The sequence below is a fragment of the Xyrauchen texanus genome, chromosome 37, assembly GCF_025860055.1.
Source record: "Xyrauchen texanus isolate HMW12.3.18 chromosome 37, RBS_HiC_50CHRs, whole genome shotgun sequence".
NCBI lineage: Eukaryota > Metazoa > Chordata > Actinopteri > Cypriniformes > Catostomidae > Xyrauchen > Xyrauchen texanus.
Window position 1 is genome coordinate 32,569,973 of NC_068312.1, and position 19,249 is coordinate 32,589,221.

The 19,249-nt window shown below is 36.9% G+C and overlaps 1 protein-coding gene across 5 annotated transcripts in view; it reads right to left on the reverse strand.

The window, feature by feature from the left end:
* Positions 1 to 19,249, reverse strand: part of LOC127631292 (netrin-G2-like) — an 83,017-nt gene that overhangs the window by 52,484 nt on the left and 11,284 nt on the right. For all 5 annotated transcript variants that reach the window (XM_052109375.1, XM_052109378.1, XM_052109376.1 and 2 more), the window contains one exon: positions 14,989 to 15,632. In XM_052109375.1, the coding sequence (XP_051965335.1) occupies positions 14,989 to 15,632 (644 nt within the window). The remainder of the gene's footprint in view (positions 1 to 14,988; positions 15,633 to 19,249) is intronic.

Below are 19,249 nucleotides of genomic sequence, written 5' to 3' on the forward strand. Positions count from 1 at the left end.
TGAAGTTCTCGTGTTTGTGCATGCACACGTATTTCCTTTCCTTTGAAAGCCGCTTGTAACCAGCAAAGTTTAAACTCTTGTTTTTGCCCAGCAGTTGATTGACAGATAAGGGGTGGTGCTTTATAGCTGTCTGGGACGCATCAGGACGTAATAGTGCTTAAACCTCAAATGCAATGTGGTCACATGTGTTTTTGATTACCTTCATGTGTAGTTTTTATGATCCAGTCACAAAACATTTCAGATCCCTTTTACACCTGTTTTTAGTGCTGACCACGTGATCGGATCACCCAAAATGCATCTTAATACCAGGTGTGAAAAGGGTCATGATGACCATATCAGTAATGCTCTAAAACGGAAACAAAAAGCACCATAAAAGTAGTCATGCACACTTTTTCAAGTACTTTGAAGCCATAAGATAAGCTCTGTGTGAGAAAATCGCTAGTATTGCAAATCATCATTCACTGATAATCTTTCACGTCACTGCAATTCTCAAATCTCTTTCCCTATTTTGTATTATTAAAACAGACACGCCCGCTTTCAGTTATGACACCACAAGTTACGAAAGAACCAATGCTGTTTTGCCCTCGTCAAACATGGATGCAAATGAGATTTCAGAGATAATAATTGAGAGAAATATTAATAGTAAGTAATGACATAAGTTTCAGACTATGTTTAATTTAAGATAACTTTAAGATTCAGATTCAGAGAATTCAATAATTCTCCATACACAGTTTTTCTTTTCCCTTTGGAGCACTTACAGGTTTGGAACAACATGATGGTGATGCAATTGTTTTAATGTTTTATTTACATTGATTTATTTAACTTTGTTAAAAAGGCTAAAGGAGTATGCTCAATAGCATATTACCAATTTTTGGTGGTATTGGTACCGGCTACTTAAATTTTGGTATCATAACAAGCCTAATGGTGAGTAAATAATGGCACAATTCTTTTTTTTTATGAACTATCCCTTTAAGCAGAACATTTCTTAATTTTTAAATGTCCTAAGTTCAGGACCATCAACATTTCCACTTTAGCTGAAAACAGACATTTAGTTCTGTGTAGCTGTTTTTGGCTCTGTTAATTTCTAATTGAGTTAGACAATTACTGAGTGTTGTAGGGTGGGGATGAGGGGCTTTTGAGGGATTTGTATACATCATAAAATGCGATGGTTGGGCTCAGGGTAAAAAAGGCACGGGCTAATTTAATCATACACACAGCCAAGGAAGTGCATCATTAGTCATATAATACCCTCTTCTGAGCACAGAGATGGATGAAAACAGACTTCGTTGGATACATGGGTTAGTGAGAGATCAATCCATATATAAACAGACAAGTATAAAGCCGCAAACTATGGATGAAAAGTGTGTCGGCTGATTCCTTCGGTTGGTTTTGGATTGGCTTGATTCATTGCATTCAGTGTGTCTGGATGCTGGCTTTGAAGGTGCCTTTTGAATGTCAGAGGGAGAAGTTGTCAATAGGTTAGTTGAAATAAATCTTGAAATAAAAAATTTATCTCAAAGCTTTCTTCTATAGCTTTGATGCAAAATGCATTGACATTGACATATTGTACTTTCATTTCACAAGTCTTACCTTGGTGATGAGTCTTAGTAACATTCATTTTAGATTTAGAATTGATTAAGGGTAATTTGGTGTTGAAATCAGACAGTAGCAGGCAAAATTACTCACCCTCATGCCATCTCAGATATTTGACTATCTTCTGCAGAACAAAAATAAAGATTTAACTAAAGGTAAAATGTAAAGCACCTAAAGGCAGTATAAATGTATTCCATATCACTCTAGTGGTTAAATCTATTTCTTTAGAAGCAATATAATAGGTGTGGGTGAGAAACAGATAAATATATAAGTCCTTTTTTACTATTAATCTCCACATTTGACCAGCCCTAACTAGAAGGTGGCAATATGCACGAAGAATGTGAATCGCCAAGAAAACAAAAGAAGAAATTTAAAGTGGAGATTTATAGTAAAAAGCACTGTATGAACCTACAGAGCTGAGATATTCTTCTAAAAATCTTTGTTTGTGTTCTGCAGAAGAAATAATTTCATACACATCTGGGATGCCATGAGGGTGAGTAAATGATGAGAGAGATTTTCATTTTTGGGTGAACTATCCCTTTAAGAATATATGAATGTAATGGCATTAGAAAACTAAATATCAATAGAAAGACAACTGAAGCCCAGTTTTATAAAAAGAAGTTTGTTAGGTTTCAAATGTTTGATGTACTGTTCAAAATGACGACTAAAGAAATTTTGACACATTCTAGTTGTCAAATGTAATCAGAATAGCATAACATGAGGGTATGTTGTATTCCTTTAAGTGTCCAAATACATTTTGGGGCCAGTGTACTTTTAAAAATTGCTAAAATTAATACTATTTCTTACATTTGTTTTTGTTGTTTCAAAAATATGTAAAAGTGTGTCTTTGGCTAAATGAATGTGCATGTTGCTGACAAAGACACAATACCATAGGGGCTTTAGAGACAGTGCCATCTGAATTTCCGCACTGCCAATAAACCCCACATAATTTATTTTCTTCACTCTGTGTTTAATAATATATCTTTGCATACGTTACAGCACCAAGCATGCAAGGAGAGAGGAAGCATGCCTGAGTTTGCGCCCCTGGCTGCTTCACTAATGCAACCTTAGCAGAAGAGTAACTGAGGCCAAGGACTCTTCTTTGATGGACAGCACTGATGGTGTTCGGCTTTTTAGAAGCAAACTCAAGAAGTTCCAGTGGGAATACTGTAAGAGCTGCACTGCCTAGACCCGAATATTTATAATACATTCTCCTCTCTGCCTCTCACTGTACCAACGTATCACTAGCATAATCTGCACCTAAAACTAGGGCAAGTATTACATCACATGAAGGCATCTGTAGACAAAAGCAAAAATTGCATATCACACATGCACCCACGCAACGCAGCATGGTGGAAATGATGGTCAAATAAAACCAATGACCTCTGTGCAGAGCTGGAAGACAGAAATAGGTTTCCTTTGCAATTTTTGTGTGTTTCAAAACTTTAGAAAACAATATTTGTGCAACTGTAAATGAAAACCATATCCAGTTGCAATAAAGCTATTTTATAAGTGGTGTTTGTTAAGGCAAGCATCACTATAACTATTGCTCATAATTAGGGTTAAGGATTTGAACAAACCCCTAACCCTAAGTATAACATTTGCTGTGTAACTCACTCTGCATTATTTGCACTATGGAAATAAATTATACACTAAATAGAGCAGCTTATTATGCTTTTACTATTCAAAGTGATCATACTTACGTTTTTCTCCTGGCAATCTATAAAACAGGCAAAATATTTCCTAAAGTGAGGGACCCAAGGCATTTCTAGGAATTAAAATATCAAAGAGTCTTTGTGAACAAGCTAGCATTGTGTCAGCAAGTTTTGTACGAACAAGAACCACTCACATTTTCTTAAAATAATTATTATAAAATAAATGTTTTAAGAAAGGGATAATGCGTGACTCCAGCCAGGTCTCCTAAGCAACCAAATTGGCCCAGTTGCTAGGGAGGGTAGAGTCACATGGGGTAACCTCCTCGTGGTCGCTATAATGTGGTTTGCTCTCATGTGCTTGGATGCCGCAGAGAATAGCATGAAGCCTCCACACGCACTATATCTCTTCAGTAATTCGCTCAACAAGCCATGTGATAAAAAAGGTTTATTTTGCTATAACAACCAACCGACTGTACATTATACCACTTAATACATGGCTAATAACCAAATAAATAAATAATTGGACATAAAATATTGATTCACATTGAAATTACTTAATTATGTGAGAAGAATTCTGCCTCTGGTTTACGTTGAGTTCTGTTCGTATTTATTTACAATAAATATGAACAGATTTATTTATGTTTGTGTCTAACTCCTCATTAGCCAGCTTATTACAAGACTACATGCCAAATAAATGAAGAAATAGGCATTAAACATTTATTTGAGTTTAAATTACTTTATTAGCTTACTTGTAGAGATCGCAAAGTGATCCAAGAAGAAGATGACTCGCAATACCCTGATGACAGGTATGTCTTAATCCCCGGATATGCGGTCGTTTCTCAGAAATATCAGACCGCTAGATGGCGTCACTGATCAATCAGAATCGAGAATTTCAGGGACCAATAAAATGTTGATTTAATATTTTCCAGGGCCAGAGTGGGATTCATATTCATTTTTCCTACATATGGCATTTAAAATGTACGTTTAAGTTACTTAGATTTTAGCCTTCAGACATATTGTAAGACATCTTTGCATCTGTTGGAAAAATAAGAGAATTTTAATGTTAGTTTGGAATTTAAAGTCGGCCTAGGCAAATAATAGCACATAGAACAGTAATTGAACATAAGTATTTCAAGATGTAAAGACTCGTGATGCCATGCGAGGGTCGGATGTGTAAACAGTGAGCTCTGCGCACTTTGCTAGTTTTTCATTCTTTTTGTGTCATAAACCGGGGAGATTCGATACACCCTGTTCCATAACTGTTCTGTGAGGTCAGTATGTCAAAGAATTCAAAATTCTCGGGCTCTGGAGACATTAAAAGACACTTATATGCTCAAGCTGACACCCCTGACAGGGCCACAGACCAGGGACTCGGTTTGGACAGTGCAGAGAGAGATTCAGCGTCAGATGTTGATATGTTGGCAAGGTCGTAGCAGACTTGGAGGATCTTGCTGTAATACGTTGATCGATCACTTACATGGAGACGAAATTCACTGAGTTGGTTTCAAGAATGGGGGACGTAGAGAAACAGATCGATTATCTGGAGTCATCGGAGAGGGAATTAGCTGCTAATCCACTAGCGACCAATGTAGATTTGGAAAGTGTTTGGGAAAAGACCTTGAGAATCGTAATCAGTGAAACAACTGAATTGTTGGAATTCCTGAGAAGAAAGAAGGCCAAGATATGGTGAAATTCCTAAACGAGTTCTTTCCGAGTCTGCTCGACATAACAGGCCATAATGGAATTCAAGCAAGCTCACAGAGTCCCGGCTCGGAGATCTGCTGAGTGAGACAGGCCCCGATCAATTCTGGCCAAATTTCTGAGATTGTCCAATAAAGATGTCGTGTTACGCGAGGCGAGGAGTAAAGGAAGGCTTTCTTGAAAGAACCACAACATTTTCTTTTTCCCAGACTTTGTGAATTCGACAAGAGAGAAACGTGATCAATTCAAGGAATGCAAAAAACGCTTGCATCAACGGAAGGTCACTTTTCCACTTATGTTCCTGGCCAAACTGAGAATAGATACTAAGGATGGCCACAAAATATTTATATGCCCACAACAAGTGATGTCTTTCATAAAATAAATGGACTGAGGAAGTCATGGTGTGTTTCTCACATTGCAACCAAGTGAGCTTGACTCACTGAACATACACTTGACCATACAAGGAAGCTAGATGCCTTTTTTGTTTCTTTTGTGCAGGTTTTTGTGTGGAATAACACTCCTTCGGGACAGTTGCGGATGAATCTGCAGGTTCCTTGTGTTTATGCCTCCTATTGGCTGGGGTTTGTTTTGTGGAGTATTTGGAAGGATTAGGTCATCTGCTGCACTCATGAACAGCCGGCTCACTGTGCATTCGTTTGACTGTCCGAGGAAACTGAACAGCTATTCTTTTTTTTTTTGCTGGTTCTGCTAGCAACTGTAGCATTTTTTGTGGAGGAACACACCTTCAGGACAGTTTTGAGAATGAATCTAAATGTTCTTTGTGTTTCTGTCTCACAAAATTTGTTTAGAAACACCGGAATTGAGCAATCTGAAGACAAAGTTGTTGCAGGGGCTCTCGTAGGCGTACATGGACTGTTTGAGTTTAGAGAGATGGATGCCAGTTGCCGCTGTCGTGCGTGGGATTAATGTGCACGTTTTTTTTTTTTCTGTTTGTTTGGTTTGGGGGGAAGTTCGGGATTTGACTGTTGCACTAATGTTGGAATGTGGTCTTTATAATTTTATTTTTGACACACAATCAATCTTTTCTCATATGTCAAAATGTCAGATGTAAATTTTTCTGTATTTGAATAAAAACGTTAATCATAAAAAATATGTAAAGGCTCACAATTCAAATGTTCAGAGCTCTGTATTTTAGACATTTTAATTAACATAGCAACAGTTCCAGTGAAAATACAGTATGTGCAAAATAAAAGAGCCAAATTCCAACAATAGTGTGAATAAGACTAAAAGTAACTAATCTGTACTTTTCTTTTACTTGGATGTTACGGACACTGGCGATATGGTTATTGTCTCTTGAAAAAATCAGGCTTGAACACATAATACAATACTGAAGGCACTCTGCACAGTTTGTTTCACTAAGTTTAATCATTTGAGAGATGTGAAGTCTCATTATTTTCATACTGTGTCATGCAGTAGCATTTGTATTGATTTACATTTAGTATTTCTTTATTTTTGACTATAAATGATATTGTTATTATCATTCTGCACTGCAAGGATTAATGATTTTGAGACTACAATCAGTATTGAACTTGTGATGATCTGCTACCTGAAGCACATTCATCCAATCAACTAATAGTAACTGTTCTCGCTGGACTTTACGTGATCCTCCCCCTGTTGTCAAGTGAAGCATCCGTGTGATGGCGCAACAGCCAATGTTTCGTCTCTCACAGCCCACTCTTTAATTTCTTTGTGTATGAGACATAAAATACATTACAGACTGCACCCGCTATAATAAGGAACACAATTTCCTTATATACAGCAACAAATTATTGAAAGTTTCTTTTAATCAACATGCAGAACTGATTAGCCACTCTGGCCCTGATACTCTCTATACCCCAAAACCTTGAAAAAAAATAAAAATAAAAAACGTTTATGATTTTATTTTTCTATGGGCCTTAGATTGTCTCTGTAAGAGAAGAATAAGAAGAAGAAGAAGAGAGAAAAAAAGACGAAAAAAGAGAATCTGAGATTAAACCAACTCTGAAATAAAATGCAGTAATACAAGTTCACTTCCAAAGCAGCATACCTTGAAGCATAGAGCTAGCTCAAGGCTCAGTCTAAGGGAAACGCAGGGCTTAGCTCTTTAATTGTGTCCAACTGACTGTGAGAGGAGGGTTTCACTGATCTGTTAACACAATTCTGTTGCCCACAAACCTGCTGGCATAACTGCATGTAACCTGTAAAGCTGGCACTTATGTGTCAGTGGCAAAAAAGTCAGAAAATACTGTGAACAAAAACACAGGTGAGTATAGAAACAAGCCCTGCATCTCTTATCACATAATATCCATATTAAATATAATGTGACAAGCACAAAACGTCAGTGGAGAGAGTTTGTCGTAAAAAAATATTTTCTTATGCGCAGTACACCTGGGTACAACAGGAGGACTGAAAAGTGTGAAGTATAGTAGTGTAATTTATTTAATTATTTTTTAATGGCATTTGCATTTTATGTTATTGTATTTTATTCTATGGCCATTCATTACAGCTTTGGAGTACATCTGGTTAAGCATACCAAACACAACATATGCTGGTGTTTTCAGCAGAGATGGCAGTATACAACAGTCTGTCAGGTCATTCACGGCACAGTGCACTGTAGACGGTAAGCAACTGTCAACACATTTTAATATTGACGGATCCCAGCAGAACATATTATTGTATCAAATAAAGCTATGCTGTTAATATGAGCAGTGACTTTCCATATGATTTATGGGGTCTGACCACCATGAAGACTTGGTGGCCCAGAAGGTTCAAAAGGCCCTGTTGCATACAATTTCCCTTTAAGGCAATTATGAAAGAATTAAGGAATATCTCAGATCTTGTACTTCTCTACGATTCATCGCAGTCTCCAGCATCATTCTCTTCAGTTAATTGGATAAAATATTGGATATTGGTTGTATGTTGTTAAAGCTGGCTTTTCAGTTGGGTCAGAGGGTTTTTCATTGATAGGGTGTCTACACACTAGAGTTAGCACTGCATTAGAGAATCCTGCAAATCCATTGATGATGCATCAGAATTATTTACTGTATTTAATTTCAAACTAATATCAGTTGTGTACAGTATTGGAGTGCATTCATTCACACCAAGTTTTCAGCTAAATCCACTTTTGCTATAGGCCTATTGTAGAGAGCTTAGTGTCGGCTGTTGATTTTTCACCCAAGGGTTTTTCCAAAGAACCGAAGACATTAAAGGAATATTCCTGGTTCAGTAAGTTGAGCTCAACCGACAGCATTTGTGGCATAATATTGCTTACCACAAAATATCATTTCAACTCATCTCTCCTTTTCTTAAAAAACAAATCTGGGTTAATGTGAGGCACTTATAATAGAAGTGAATGGGGACACATTTTTGAACATTACAATTTTCACATTTTCAAAAGTAGAGCCACAAGACATAAACAATATGCATGTAAACATGTTTTTAGTGTGATAAAATCAATTACTAACCTTTTCTGTGTAAAGTTATAGCCAATTTAACAACAATGTAATGTCAACAAATCTTAAAATGACTGTAAAAATTACGATTTAACAACATTACAGCTCAAATAATACATTAATTTAAAACAATTTATTAATATGTTTTTATAAAATTATAAGCTTCACATTTCTTCGTTTAAACCCTTCAGAATTGGCCGCATGTACTTCCATTGTAAGTGCCTCACTTTAACCTAGACTTTTGCTTTTTTTAAAGAAAAGGAGGGACAAGTGCGTTGTTTTTTTGTTTGTTTTTTTTTTTGGTGGTTGTCAATGCTGTCAATTGAGCTTAACTTGTATTTAATCTGGAATATTCCTTTAATGCTGAAGACCAAATTGTAAGAGTGCCTCAGTTTGAACAGACGGCTGACAATCATTTGTTGAAAAAATGGTCAGATATTCATCAATTCTTGCATAATATGAATGTCTTGTGCTGAAGAGCAGAGGGAATTCCTCCACAAGCTGTTATCTACAGCTTAATAATTGAACAACATCCTTAAAACAAATCCAGGGTCAAATTTATATCAGAAAAATATACAAGAAAGAAAGTTTGTCTTTTGCATTCCCTCCTGAATAGACCAAAGTTTGTTACCAGCATATTTTCTGTTCTGGATGCTGGTTTCAAGCTAATATTTTCAGCAGGGTGAGAGGGTATTATTATATTTTCTCATGGCATATTTTGACCTCACAATGAAACAACTGAAAGGGAAATTGTTGACAGCAAATAACCAGTCTCACCTGATCTGTCCCAAATTGTCTTGTTCCAAATTGTCTAAGTTCTCTTTTGACAAGGCCTGCCTGTCTTGCATCTCAGATTCAGGTCTCACTGCCTACCAAACAGCACATAAAATTCACTTCTCTACCTTTTACCTGTTGTCCAAAGATTTCCCTTCATCTGGGGAAAACATCCTGACAAACTGACATTTTCCTAATGGGACCAAAGGAGGAGGTGGGCGAGGGTCAGAGTGAATAAATGGTTCTGCCTGGATGTCAGACAAAACTAGTGGATCCGTCTGCCCATGATGGTGATACAAAAATGAGTGCTATTTTACCATCCATCAGACCCCTGCTACAGGACCTTCAGTACTAAATTCTGATACATATAATCATTGCATATTACACTCCAAATTGTTGGTGCTGAAGATCCATTTCTATTGCTATTTCTATGTTAGGAATAGCATAGTACCACACTTTTGTACTATTTCTGCACTATATTGAATGTACTATATATTTGTGTAGGATACCAATTATCTTTATGCATGTAATAACTGCCTATTACATCCTGAGGTTTTGGTGCTAAGGTTGCATTTTTAATGTTCAGAATAGCACACTGCATACTAGTAATCATACTATTTCTGCAGTATATAGTATGTATATTATGCATAGTATGCAAATGTCCTGTATGCATGGAATACCAGCCTATTATACCCTGTAGAATCAGATCAGTTTCTATCGCTATGTTTGAAGTAGCGTATTTCCATACTACATCTACCATTTCTGCAGTATGAAGTATGTTTCTGTAATCAAATAATGCCAGCCTATTAAACCCTGAAGTGTTGGATCTAATGTTCCAGTGCTATGGCTATGTTTGGAAAAAAAATAGTACCATACTAATAATATTTCTGCAGTATATAGAATGTATACTGTACTGCACAATATGCACATTTTCATGTTATACATGTAATGTAAGCATGTTATACATGTAGCTGACTTTTTACACTCTGAAATGATAGAGTTAATGTTCTGTTTCAATGGCTATGTCTATGTTTGTAGTAGCATACTACTATACCTCTTGTATTTCTGCAGTATATACAGTAGTATATATAGTACTACTGTATACTGTGCATAGTATGCACATTTTTTTATGCACAGAATACCTACATATTACATCCTAAGGTGATGATGTTTACAGTCCATTTCTATGGCTATGTTTGTAATAGCATCCTACCATAATACTCATAGTATGTATACTGTGCATGGAATGCACACTTTCTGTATGGACTGAATATCTTACATCATGAAGTGTTGGACCCTATGTTATATTTCTATGGCTGTATAGCGTAGCATTCTATCATAATACTCCTTAATACTTACTACTTTTGTATAGTATATTCAGTATATTGTATGTATACTGTGCATAGTATGCACATTGTCTGTATACATGAAATTCCCAGATTTTAATTTCTTTCTTAACTCATTTGATTGGACTGCAGAATCTTTACACAAATTTGGACTAAAACTGTAAAATAACCATATTTTTTTCCGAGATGTTAAATGAATGCCACTGGATTCTAAATTGAACAGGCAATGTAATTATCATTGCATAATGTATACAGTTTCCAAACAGTAGACAGTATACAGGACATACTGCATTTGCAGTTGGCAAATATTCCATTTCAAACAAAGCCTACATGTGCTTAACATAAAGTACATGTTGAATGTATGCACCCAGGCACTTTCCAAGTTATTTTGGAATTTTTCAATATATCTTTTATTTGTTCATTTATTTATTTATTTATTTTGAGGCTGGTGATTAAATAATTGAGATCGCAAGCACTTACATTTCATTACAACTGCACAATCTGAGTGTGGGTGTGAATCAATCTCTGAGTGGCTTTAGATTCTCTACAAAACACCTCTTCATAGTGGTTCTTTCATGATAGAGTTTTTGCCCACACATGGGTGATAAAGACAGGATGATCCTGATGTTGTCCTTGTGGGACCTCTCGAGCCTCCTCCATCTCACCTTGCATCCTAAGTAAGCCCAAGGACATCTCTAAGTCCTAGTGTTCTGAGAGACTTACAAGGGCCCATTTTATTTCCGTTCGACCTTGATCTTTTGCAATGGCAGGTTCAGGTTCTCTGTACATTACAGGAATAGTTCACCCCAAAATGAAAATTCTGTCATTATTTATTCGCCCGCATGTCTTTTCAAACCTGTACTTTTTGCTATTTATTTGTCTTTTTTTTCTGTGGAGCACAAGAATCATCAAAGAATCATTGCACACAGCTCTTGCCATAAAATCCAAAAAGGACACAAAAGCATCATATCCCTAAAAAGTATCATAAAAATAGTCCATATGACTCATTTGTTATATTCCAAGTCTTCTGAATCTGAACCATAATGTACTGTAGGTTTGTGTGATGAACAGGCCTAAATTCAGGTCGTTATTCACTGATAATCTCATCCTCCGCTAAAGATTGTGTCAAGCCCACATTCATGTCCAGAATTCAAAAACCGCCCAGTTGTTCAGTTACAACACATGCAAAAACCAATGTTGTTTTTACATCAATGATGTTGATGTAACATTTTTAAATCTGGACACAGGCCTGTTCCTCACACAAAGATATTGTGTGTCTTCAGAATACTTGGAATATAGCACACCTTTTCCAAATAAAAGTAATATGGGCTAATTTTATGGTGGTTTTATGGTGATTGTTGTCCTTTTTGGAGCTTGACAGCCCCTGGTCTCAATTAACTGTCATTTTATGGCTACATTTTATCTACTTTTGTGTTCCACAAAAGAAGAAAAAAAAAAACAGGATTACAGGCATACAGACATGATGGTGAGTAAATAATGACAACATTTTCATTTTTGGATAAAATGTTCCTTTAATTAAACTGCAATACTTCCTGAGAATCTTTCTCCCAAAACTCTATCCCATATTTCTTTCATATTGTATGCATGAAGACTGCACCCTGGCACATTGGATGTTCAGAATGGTTTCATGGGAGGATACTGGAGAAAAGATTCAACACAGAAAGAGGCAAGGCTGGGTATGAGAACAGGAGATGCATTTGATCAACTCGAGTCTTTGCATAAATTAACATGATCCATGGGAATTTGCCTTATTTATTTATTTCCTCCCCTACCAGGTTTAATTAAGGTTCAAGCAATGTCTTTGGGATATTTGTCTGATGGAACACAAGACCCCCTCCCCCTGCTGTTCTACCGTTTCCAAATCCGGTCCATCTTCTGGGACGCCTGTTTGTGAACTCTTTTACTGTCTTGAATCTCACGTCAGATTGCAGCAAACCGTCGAAGGGAGGAGAAAGCAAGGATAAAACACAAGTCTATCTTCTCACATATTAGTGTCATGGAGATGAATGGATCTCACAAGATGTGCTTCAGAGGGAGAATTATATTGTCTCATTATGTTCAGCGACACATGGCGTGCTGTTCAGCATGATGCTTTCTAAACATTTCTTTTAGCAGGAAAAGGGGCTGATCAAGAAGATTTTTCACAAAAGTCATCAAAGCAGCAGAGAAAAGAAACTGTGGAATATGTTTTCATTGTTCAGTCAGGCTATTTTTGGAAGCATTCTGCAGGAGGATCAGTTAGTAATGTATTGCTGGCACTTTGCATAAAAACACTGCAAAAAAAAAAAAAAAAAAATCATAATCAGTATTTTTGTCTTGTTTTTCAGTAAAAATATTTAAACAACCCTAAAACAATATAACTTTACTTGAAAAGCAAACTTGTGTGAGATATGAAGACCCCCTCCTCCCCCAGAAAACATATCTTCAATTAAAATTATTTTTCTTTTCCCATTTTTGTTTTGTAGACATAAACCTCTCTAAATTATGTTAGATTCATGCTTGCAAGAAAAGAAAAACTGTTTACCAATGTTTTAAGAAAAATCAACTCATTTCAGGATACTTTCTCTGAAAACATGTCTTAATGTCTCATGCAATTTTGTTTCTAAAGTAAAGTTCTAAAGTTTCCTACAAATGACATAAACAAGTAAATACTCACTCTCATGTTGTTCCATAACTGTATGACTTTCTATCTTCTGTGGAACACAAAAGGAGTAGTGAGGTAAAATGACAGCCTCAGTCAGCATTCACATTCATCTCATTTTTTTTTTACATATTATGAAAGTGAATGGTAACTGAGTGTGTCATTCTGCCTCTTTCTGTATTCCAAAAAAGAAAAAAATGGGTTTGAAATACAAGGGTGCATAAATGTGGACAGAATTGACATTTTCAGGTAAATTATCCCTTTAAGGATGCTTATGTTTATTAAAAAAACAAGACAAAAATAACGATTAAGAAAATGATTGGTTGTAATGAATGAAAACTGTATTATTAGAGCACAAGTAACACATTCTTGTCAAACACAACACTGACGTAAATAAGGAAATAAACAACAGACCTTAATTGCTTTTAACAAGTTACACTTAATATCCCTCAATTAAAGATGCTTGGCCCTTGTTATTGTAGACTATTTAGTGTAATCATCACTGATTATTAGTGTATGCTTGATGACGGGGGAAATGGGCCGTGATGGAGGAAGCATTACTGGACCGCTGTCGCAGTCTGATCTGATTACTGCACCCAACGCCCCGCCAACCCCTTGGACTCCATTTAGAGGAGTATTCACAGGGCAGGCCATCAGGGAGGCCGTGCCAGTTTTATTATTCAAATGCTGCTGAAACGCTTCCCAATGTTGTGGAATGAATAAAATATCCCAGAACAATTTTCCGTTGGGTATTAGCTTAACATTTCCACTCTCCCCAGTCCTCTCATTATGAAAGAGTGAAACATCAGTCAGTGCTCTGATAGGCCTCTCTCTGCATGTCCATTTGTCTACTTAACCCATCCCATTCCCTATCCCTGTTAAAACAATTTCCTCTCCGACATACCAGAATAAGTATTGATTGAGGGTTTGCATTACCGGAGGTTTGTGCCGTGCATTGACTGGTGGACATTTTTATCATAGCTGCATGTGTTTGCCAAAAGAAAACCTAAACGTAAAGAGCAACTGGTTTGAAATAATGCAAAGATGTTTAGCTACACAAGTCTATTCAAGTGTAGAGCGGCACTGCAAATGTGTTCTGGCAGGTATAAGAAGGAAGTTGACATAATATTATATAATCTTAATATACATACATACAGTATATATATATATATATATATACAGTGTATATAAGTAATTTTTCAGTGAAAATCGTGATGTCCGTTGAGCATTCATGAACGTTATGAGAGAAGCTACTACACAGTTGCTTATGCAAGAACTTGAATTATGTAGTGCTAAAATCAACAATGCAAGTTCTCCTGTGAACACGCGTTCCGAACACTTGGAATATGACGTATGATTTTTTTGGATCCTCTTTTTAAGCTTTGAAGGGAGTCGCTATCACCTGCTATTGAAAAGATGCACCGCAATATTCATTAAAACACCTTTGTGTGCAGCGCAAGAAAGAGGGTATAGGGGTGGGTATAGTATGACAGAATTCAATATATTTGTGATTTCAATTGTAGTTCAATTGTACTTAATTGTATTTTGATTGTTTACATTTAAACAGTTTTGACATGACAGAAATGAGCCTAATTTATATTTATGTTGGGGTTATATTGAGCCATGGTGCTCAATTGGAGGACGTGGGTTTTAATCTGACATGTGTGGTGTCCTGATACCCCACCCCCTTTTTTCATATCTCTTTCTTTCTCCATAAAATGGCAAGAAGCCAAAAAAGAGTGAAGATGCAATACAAAAAAAGCAACAAATTGCCATGACAAAAACACAGTGTTGTGCAACATTACCTTGCTGGTATTTCGATATTGGAGATGGCGTAAAAGTACTTGAGCAGGTTGTCTCTTTGTACGTATGTTCCTCCGAGAGCTGGTCTTAGCAGCCTAAGCCGCAGGTTCGTAAAGGTGAAAAAGTCTCGGAGGCCTTTCATACTCTCCATGCGCGTGTACAAATTGTCCATGTTTTGTAATTTTGTCCCAGCGAATATGGAAAAGCGGTCCCTCACCTCGAACAGTACGTTCTTCTCGTTCTTAGAACCAACCCAACGAGAGTATTGCTCAGTACAGATGACCCTGGTCACATTAGTGGCCGACAAGTCCTGCACCCTTTTTGGCAACATCCCGAAGGCGTCCATGCAGTCGTCGGCGTAGTACTGGTAAGGCTGCCAGGTTCGCCCATAATTCAGGGACTTGTCCAGCACCATTATTGTGGGCCGCCCATACTCAAAGGTTATCTGGATGTCATCTGTTAACTCAAGGCTTTTGTTCCAGGATAAAGATATGTTGGCCAGAAGAGGCTCAGGAAACCGACTCCATGTTACCGTCTGCCAGTACGTGATGAGTCCGATTCTTTCCCGATCTTGCATGAGCTCTGGAGGATGGGCGAGTTCTTTGGTGGACGCATCGCATTCATCACTACACAAGTATGGGTTTTCCTACAGAAAAAGAGGACCAAAGAGAGATAAATGACAGATAAAATAAACAGTGGTATTATGTTATGGAAGGATAGCTTAGTCAAAATCAGTAGTTTGCATCTGGCGGGTCGCCACCCAAAAGGATGGCAGGTCTGTTCTGATACAATCATCAAGTGTAGAGGAAAAAGCTATGCTAAATGCAAATTACAGTACAGTACAAAATTATAGAGAGCAAGCTCCTTGTTGCTTGAATATAACCATAGAGTACTGTATCTTGGCATATCGCTTAGATCTGCAAGGCCATAGGTTTTATTCCCAGGCAATACACACACTGATTAAATGTGGCGCTAAAAGTGAGTTCAATGTTCTCCCAAACAGATCTCTTGAGTTTGAATTAACAAAATCGACCTCCCTCCCTAATTCTTAAACCTAAACCTAACCGTTAGTGTCATAAAAAGCAAATGTTACATGAAAAACATAATTGCTGAAGCAACCATGTAATTTAATGGTGTTTCTAACACTTATGACTCAAGTGCTGAACAATGTGTTCTTCAGGACTTGCTCCCCAGTCCTTTACATCATTTTGATGTCATAAGATAGCATCATTTGAGGAACATGGCAAAAAGGGTTTATAAACAATAAAAGTCAATGTTGTAACACCTAGTGTCCAGGAAAGTGCTGCAATATGTTCAACAAACCACAGAAGGAAAAAAAACATTTTGCAAAAATGTAGGTTTAGTAACGTGACTCTATGCAATCAGATTTTTACATTAAATCATTTTGATACTGTGTTGGGTCAGCAAATCCAGCTAAAAACCACTGTTCTATACAGTAGCGGTTTTAGGCACGGGCGAACCGGGCATTCGCCCGGGGCGGCATTTTTTCATGTCACATGGGGGGCGGCATGAGCAGTTACAAAAAAAAAAATCCTCTGCGGTTTTCTACATAGAGGTTTTCTATTATCTATCATTTCACCGTGTGGGGAATTGGCAAATTGGCGCCCCTGCGTGCTGAGAAGGTGCCGTGTGTGAGAAGGGGAAAGGGGAGGGGGGCGCAGCAGGCAGGGGATAGTTCACCTCTGGGTGACTGACTGGGGGGTCCACTGTATAACAGAGCAATACTCTAATGAAATTAGTGGGCTAAAGTCAGTCACACTCGACTTTCTTCCAAATAACGCACATTTTATTCATAATATTATAAATACAGGCCTATAGTTCCTGCACATTTTTGTTTTTCTGTGTGAAATGGCTAATAAAAATAAGTAATACAAAACGATTATGTGGTCACCTCACCAAGGTGAATTGGTTTAGTCTTGACTTCTGGCCGTGACTCGTAACGTGAGTGACAGTGTTGGGGGGCGGGGGATGGGAAATCTGTTGATTGTCGAGTGCCAAATAAACAGGGATGGATAGGAAAAGGTCAAAGCCATCAGGTCCACAATTTAGAAAAAAAAGAAAAGAAGAGGAGAAACGAGCAAAAGATAAAGGTATGCAATTATGTTCTCTCTGTGATATAATTACGGTATCCATGTTGTCATGAATGAAGGGCTAATGTTAATTGTTGGTAACTCTTACGTTCGTTAGCCTATTTGCTATGATGCTTGCTATGCTTATACAACAATAATTCGGTTTTAAGTCAACAAACACGAGATCTAATTTCACCATAATATTGTGCTTTGCAACCAAACTGTTACAAGTTCAGTTATTATTTATTTCCATCAGTTGGGTTACGTTAGGCCCTGTAATTAGCCAACGGAATTTTTTTTAGATCTGTAGGTAGTTTCAAAGAGACGACATTTGCTATTTATTTACTACTTATTTGCTACATGACACATGCCATGAATATGAAGGAGGTTTTTATGCATGTTTAAGACAACTGTTATTAAGTGTCACTCACTCAATAATGACATTTTTAATGCAAATATGACATTATTTGCTTGAGATGCCTTTGTTGACAACTTGACATTACTAAGACATCATAACCTGTCATAAATATGTCATAAAAAACATGACATAGCAGATTAATTATTAAACTTAAGAAACTACTTAGCTTTATGAGTTAACATTGCATTAAACTGCCATGTTGGTTTTGACATTGGCTGTCATGAAGCCATTATAACTGTGTCATGAATATTTTTCTTTATTCTTTTTTTAGGAAATTAAGAACTTCCCTGAACTGCCATCAAAGACCATGAGCCTCCTTGAGCTTATCACTTTTATGCATGATAAGGATCTATCGGAGATCTACCCCAATTTCTGGACTGCTATCAGGATTGCACTTACTCTGCCAGTCACTGTGGCTCAAGCAGAGAGGAGCTTTTCAAAACTAAAGTTGATCAAGTCATACCTGAGATCAACCATGTCCCAGGAACGGCTCACTGGCCTTGCCGTCATTAGTATCAATCACTCAATAGGGGAGCAGATTTCATACGATGACATCATTGATGATTTTGCATCAAGGAAAGCCAGAAAAGTCAGGTTTTAGTTTGTGTTTTCTGTTCTTAGTGCAATTGTGTAATAATTAGATTATCTTTAGTGTGTTTTCACATTTGTGTGTAATATATAATATATATATATATTCTATTCTCTATTTTATTTGTATATTATTCTTAATGTGTTATATTATTGTTGCTCTCTGCACTTGTTACATTTTTTATATATCTGATTGTATATATGTTTGGCACATTTATGTATATAGTGTATATTTAAGTTCTGATAACTGTCATAGTTTGCCAAAAGACAATGAACACAATTCTGCACAATGTCGGATGTTAGGAAGGATTTGTGCAATTGATAAATATAAATTTCTCTTTAAGAGAAATGTTGTTATAATAAAATATGACTGTTTGTGGATAATTTTGTGTGTGTGTTTTTTTTTTTGGGGGGGTGCTCACTTTTTATTAATAGATACAGTACAGTGGTCAGTAAAGGTAAAATACAAACCTACACCTCTCAAATGACCACTACAGATCAAAATAATATAATAATAATTAATAATTCCTTTCATTTATATAGCGCTTTTAGGCACTCAAACTTTACATAGCAGCAGGTGAATCTCCTCAACCACTACCAGTGTGAAGCATCCACCTGGATGATGCAACGGCAGCCATATTACACGAGAACGCCCACAGCACACCAGCTATTGGTGTGGAGGAGAGAACAGTGACTGAACCAGTTCATTTGTAGGGGGTAATTAGGAAGCCATGATGGATAGAGGACAACGGGCAAATTTAACCATATTAAATAAATGGTTTAAGTTTTAATTTTGTGAAGAAATTCATATGCAGGCAGTGGGAAAAACTCTATATTCAACAACAAAATCAATTTCAAGTTTTTAAGCATGAGCCTTTAGATCAAAAGGCAAATGTAAATTAAACTGATGCTTAAACATCTCTGTGTTTAAATGCCCCCTTTCCAACGTTCCCATCATTACTGTTAATGTCACTAATTGTGTCCCAGTGACACACCAGGTGTACGGATTAGCCTTCAGTTTGCCATCTGGCCACTCTTGAACCCTTAATTCCCTTGTAAATAAGCAACAGCCATTGCAGACTATAAGCATTCGAGGAGTTAAAAGTCTCAGCTGAGATATCCGCCTTCCTTGACCCAAAACACACACACACACACACACACACACAC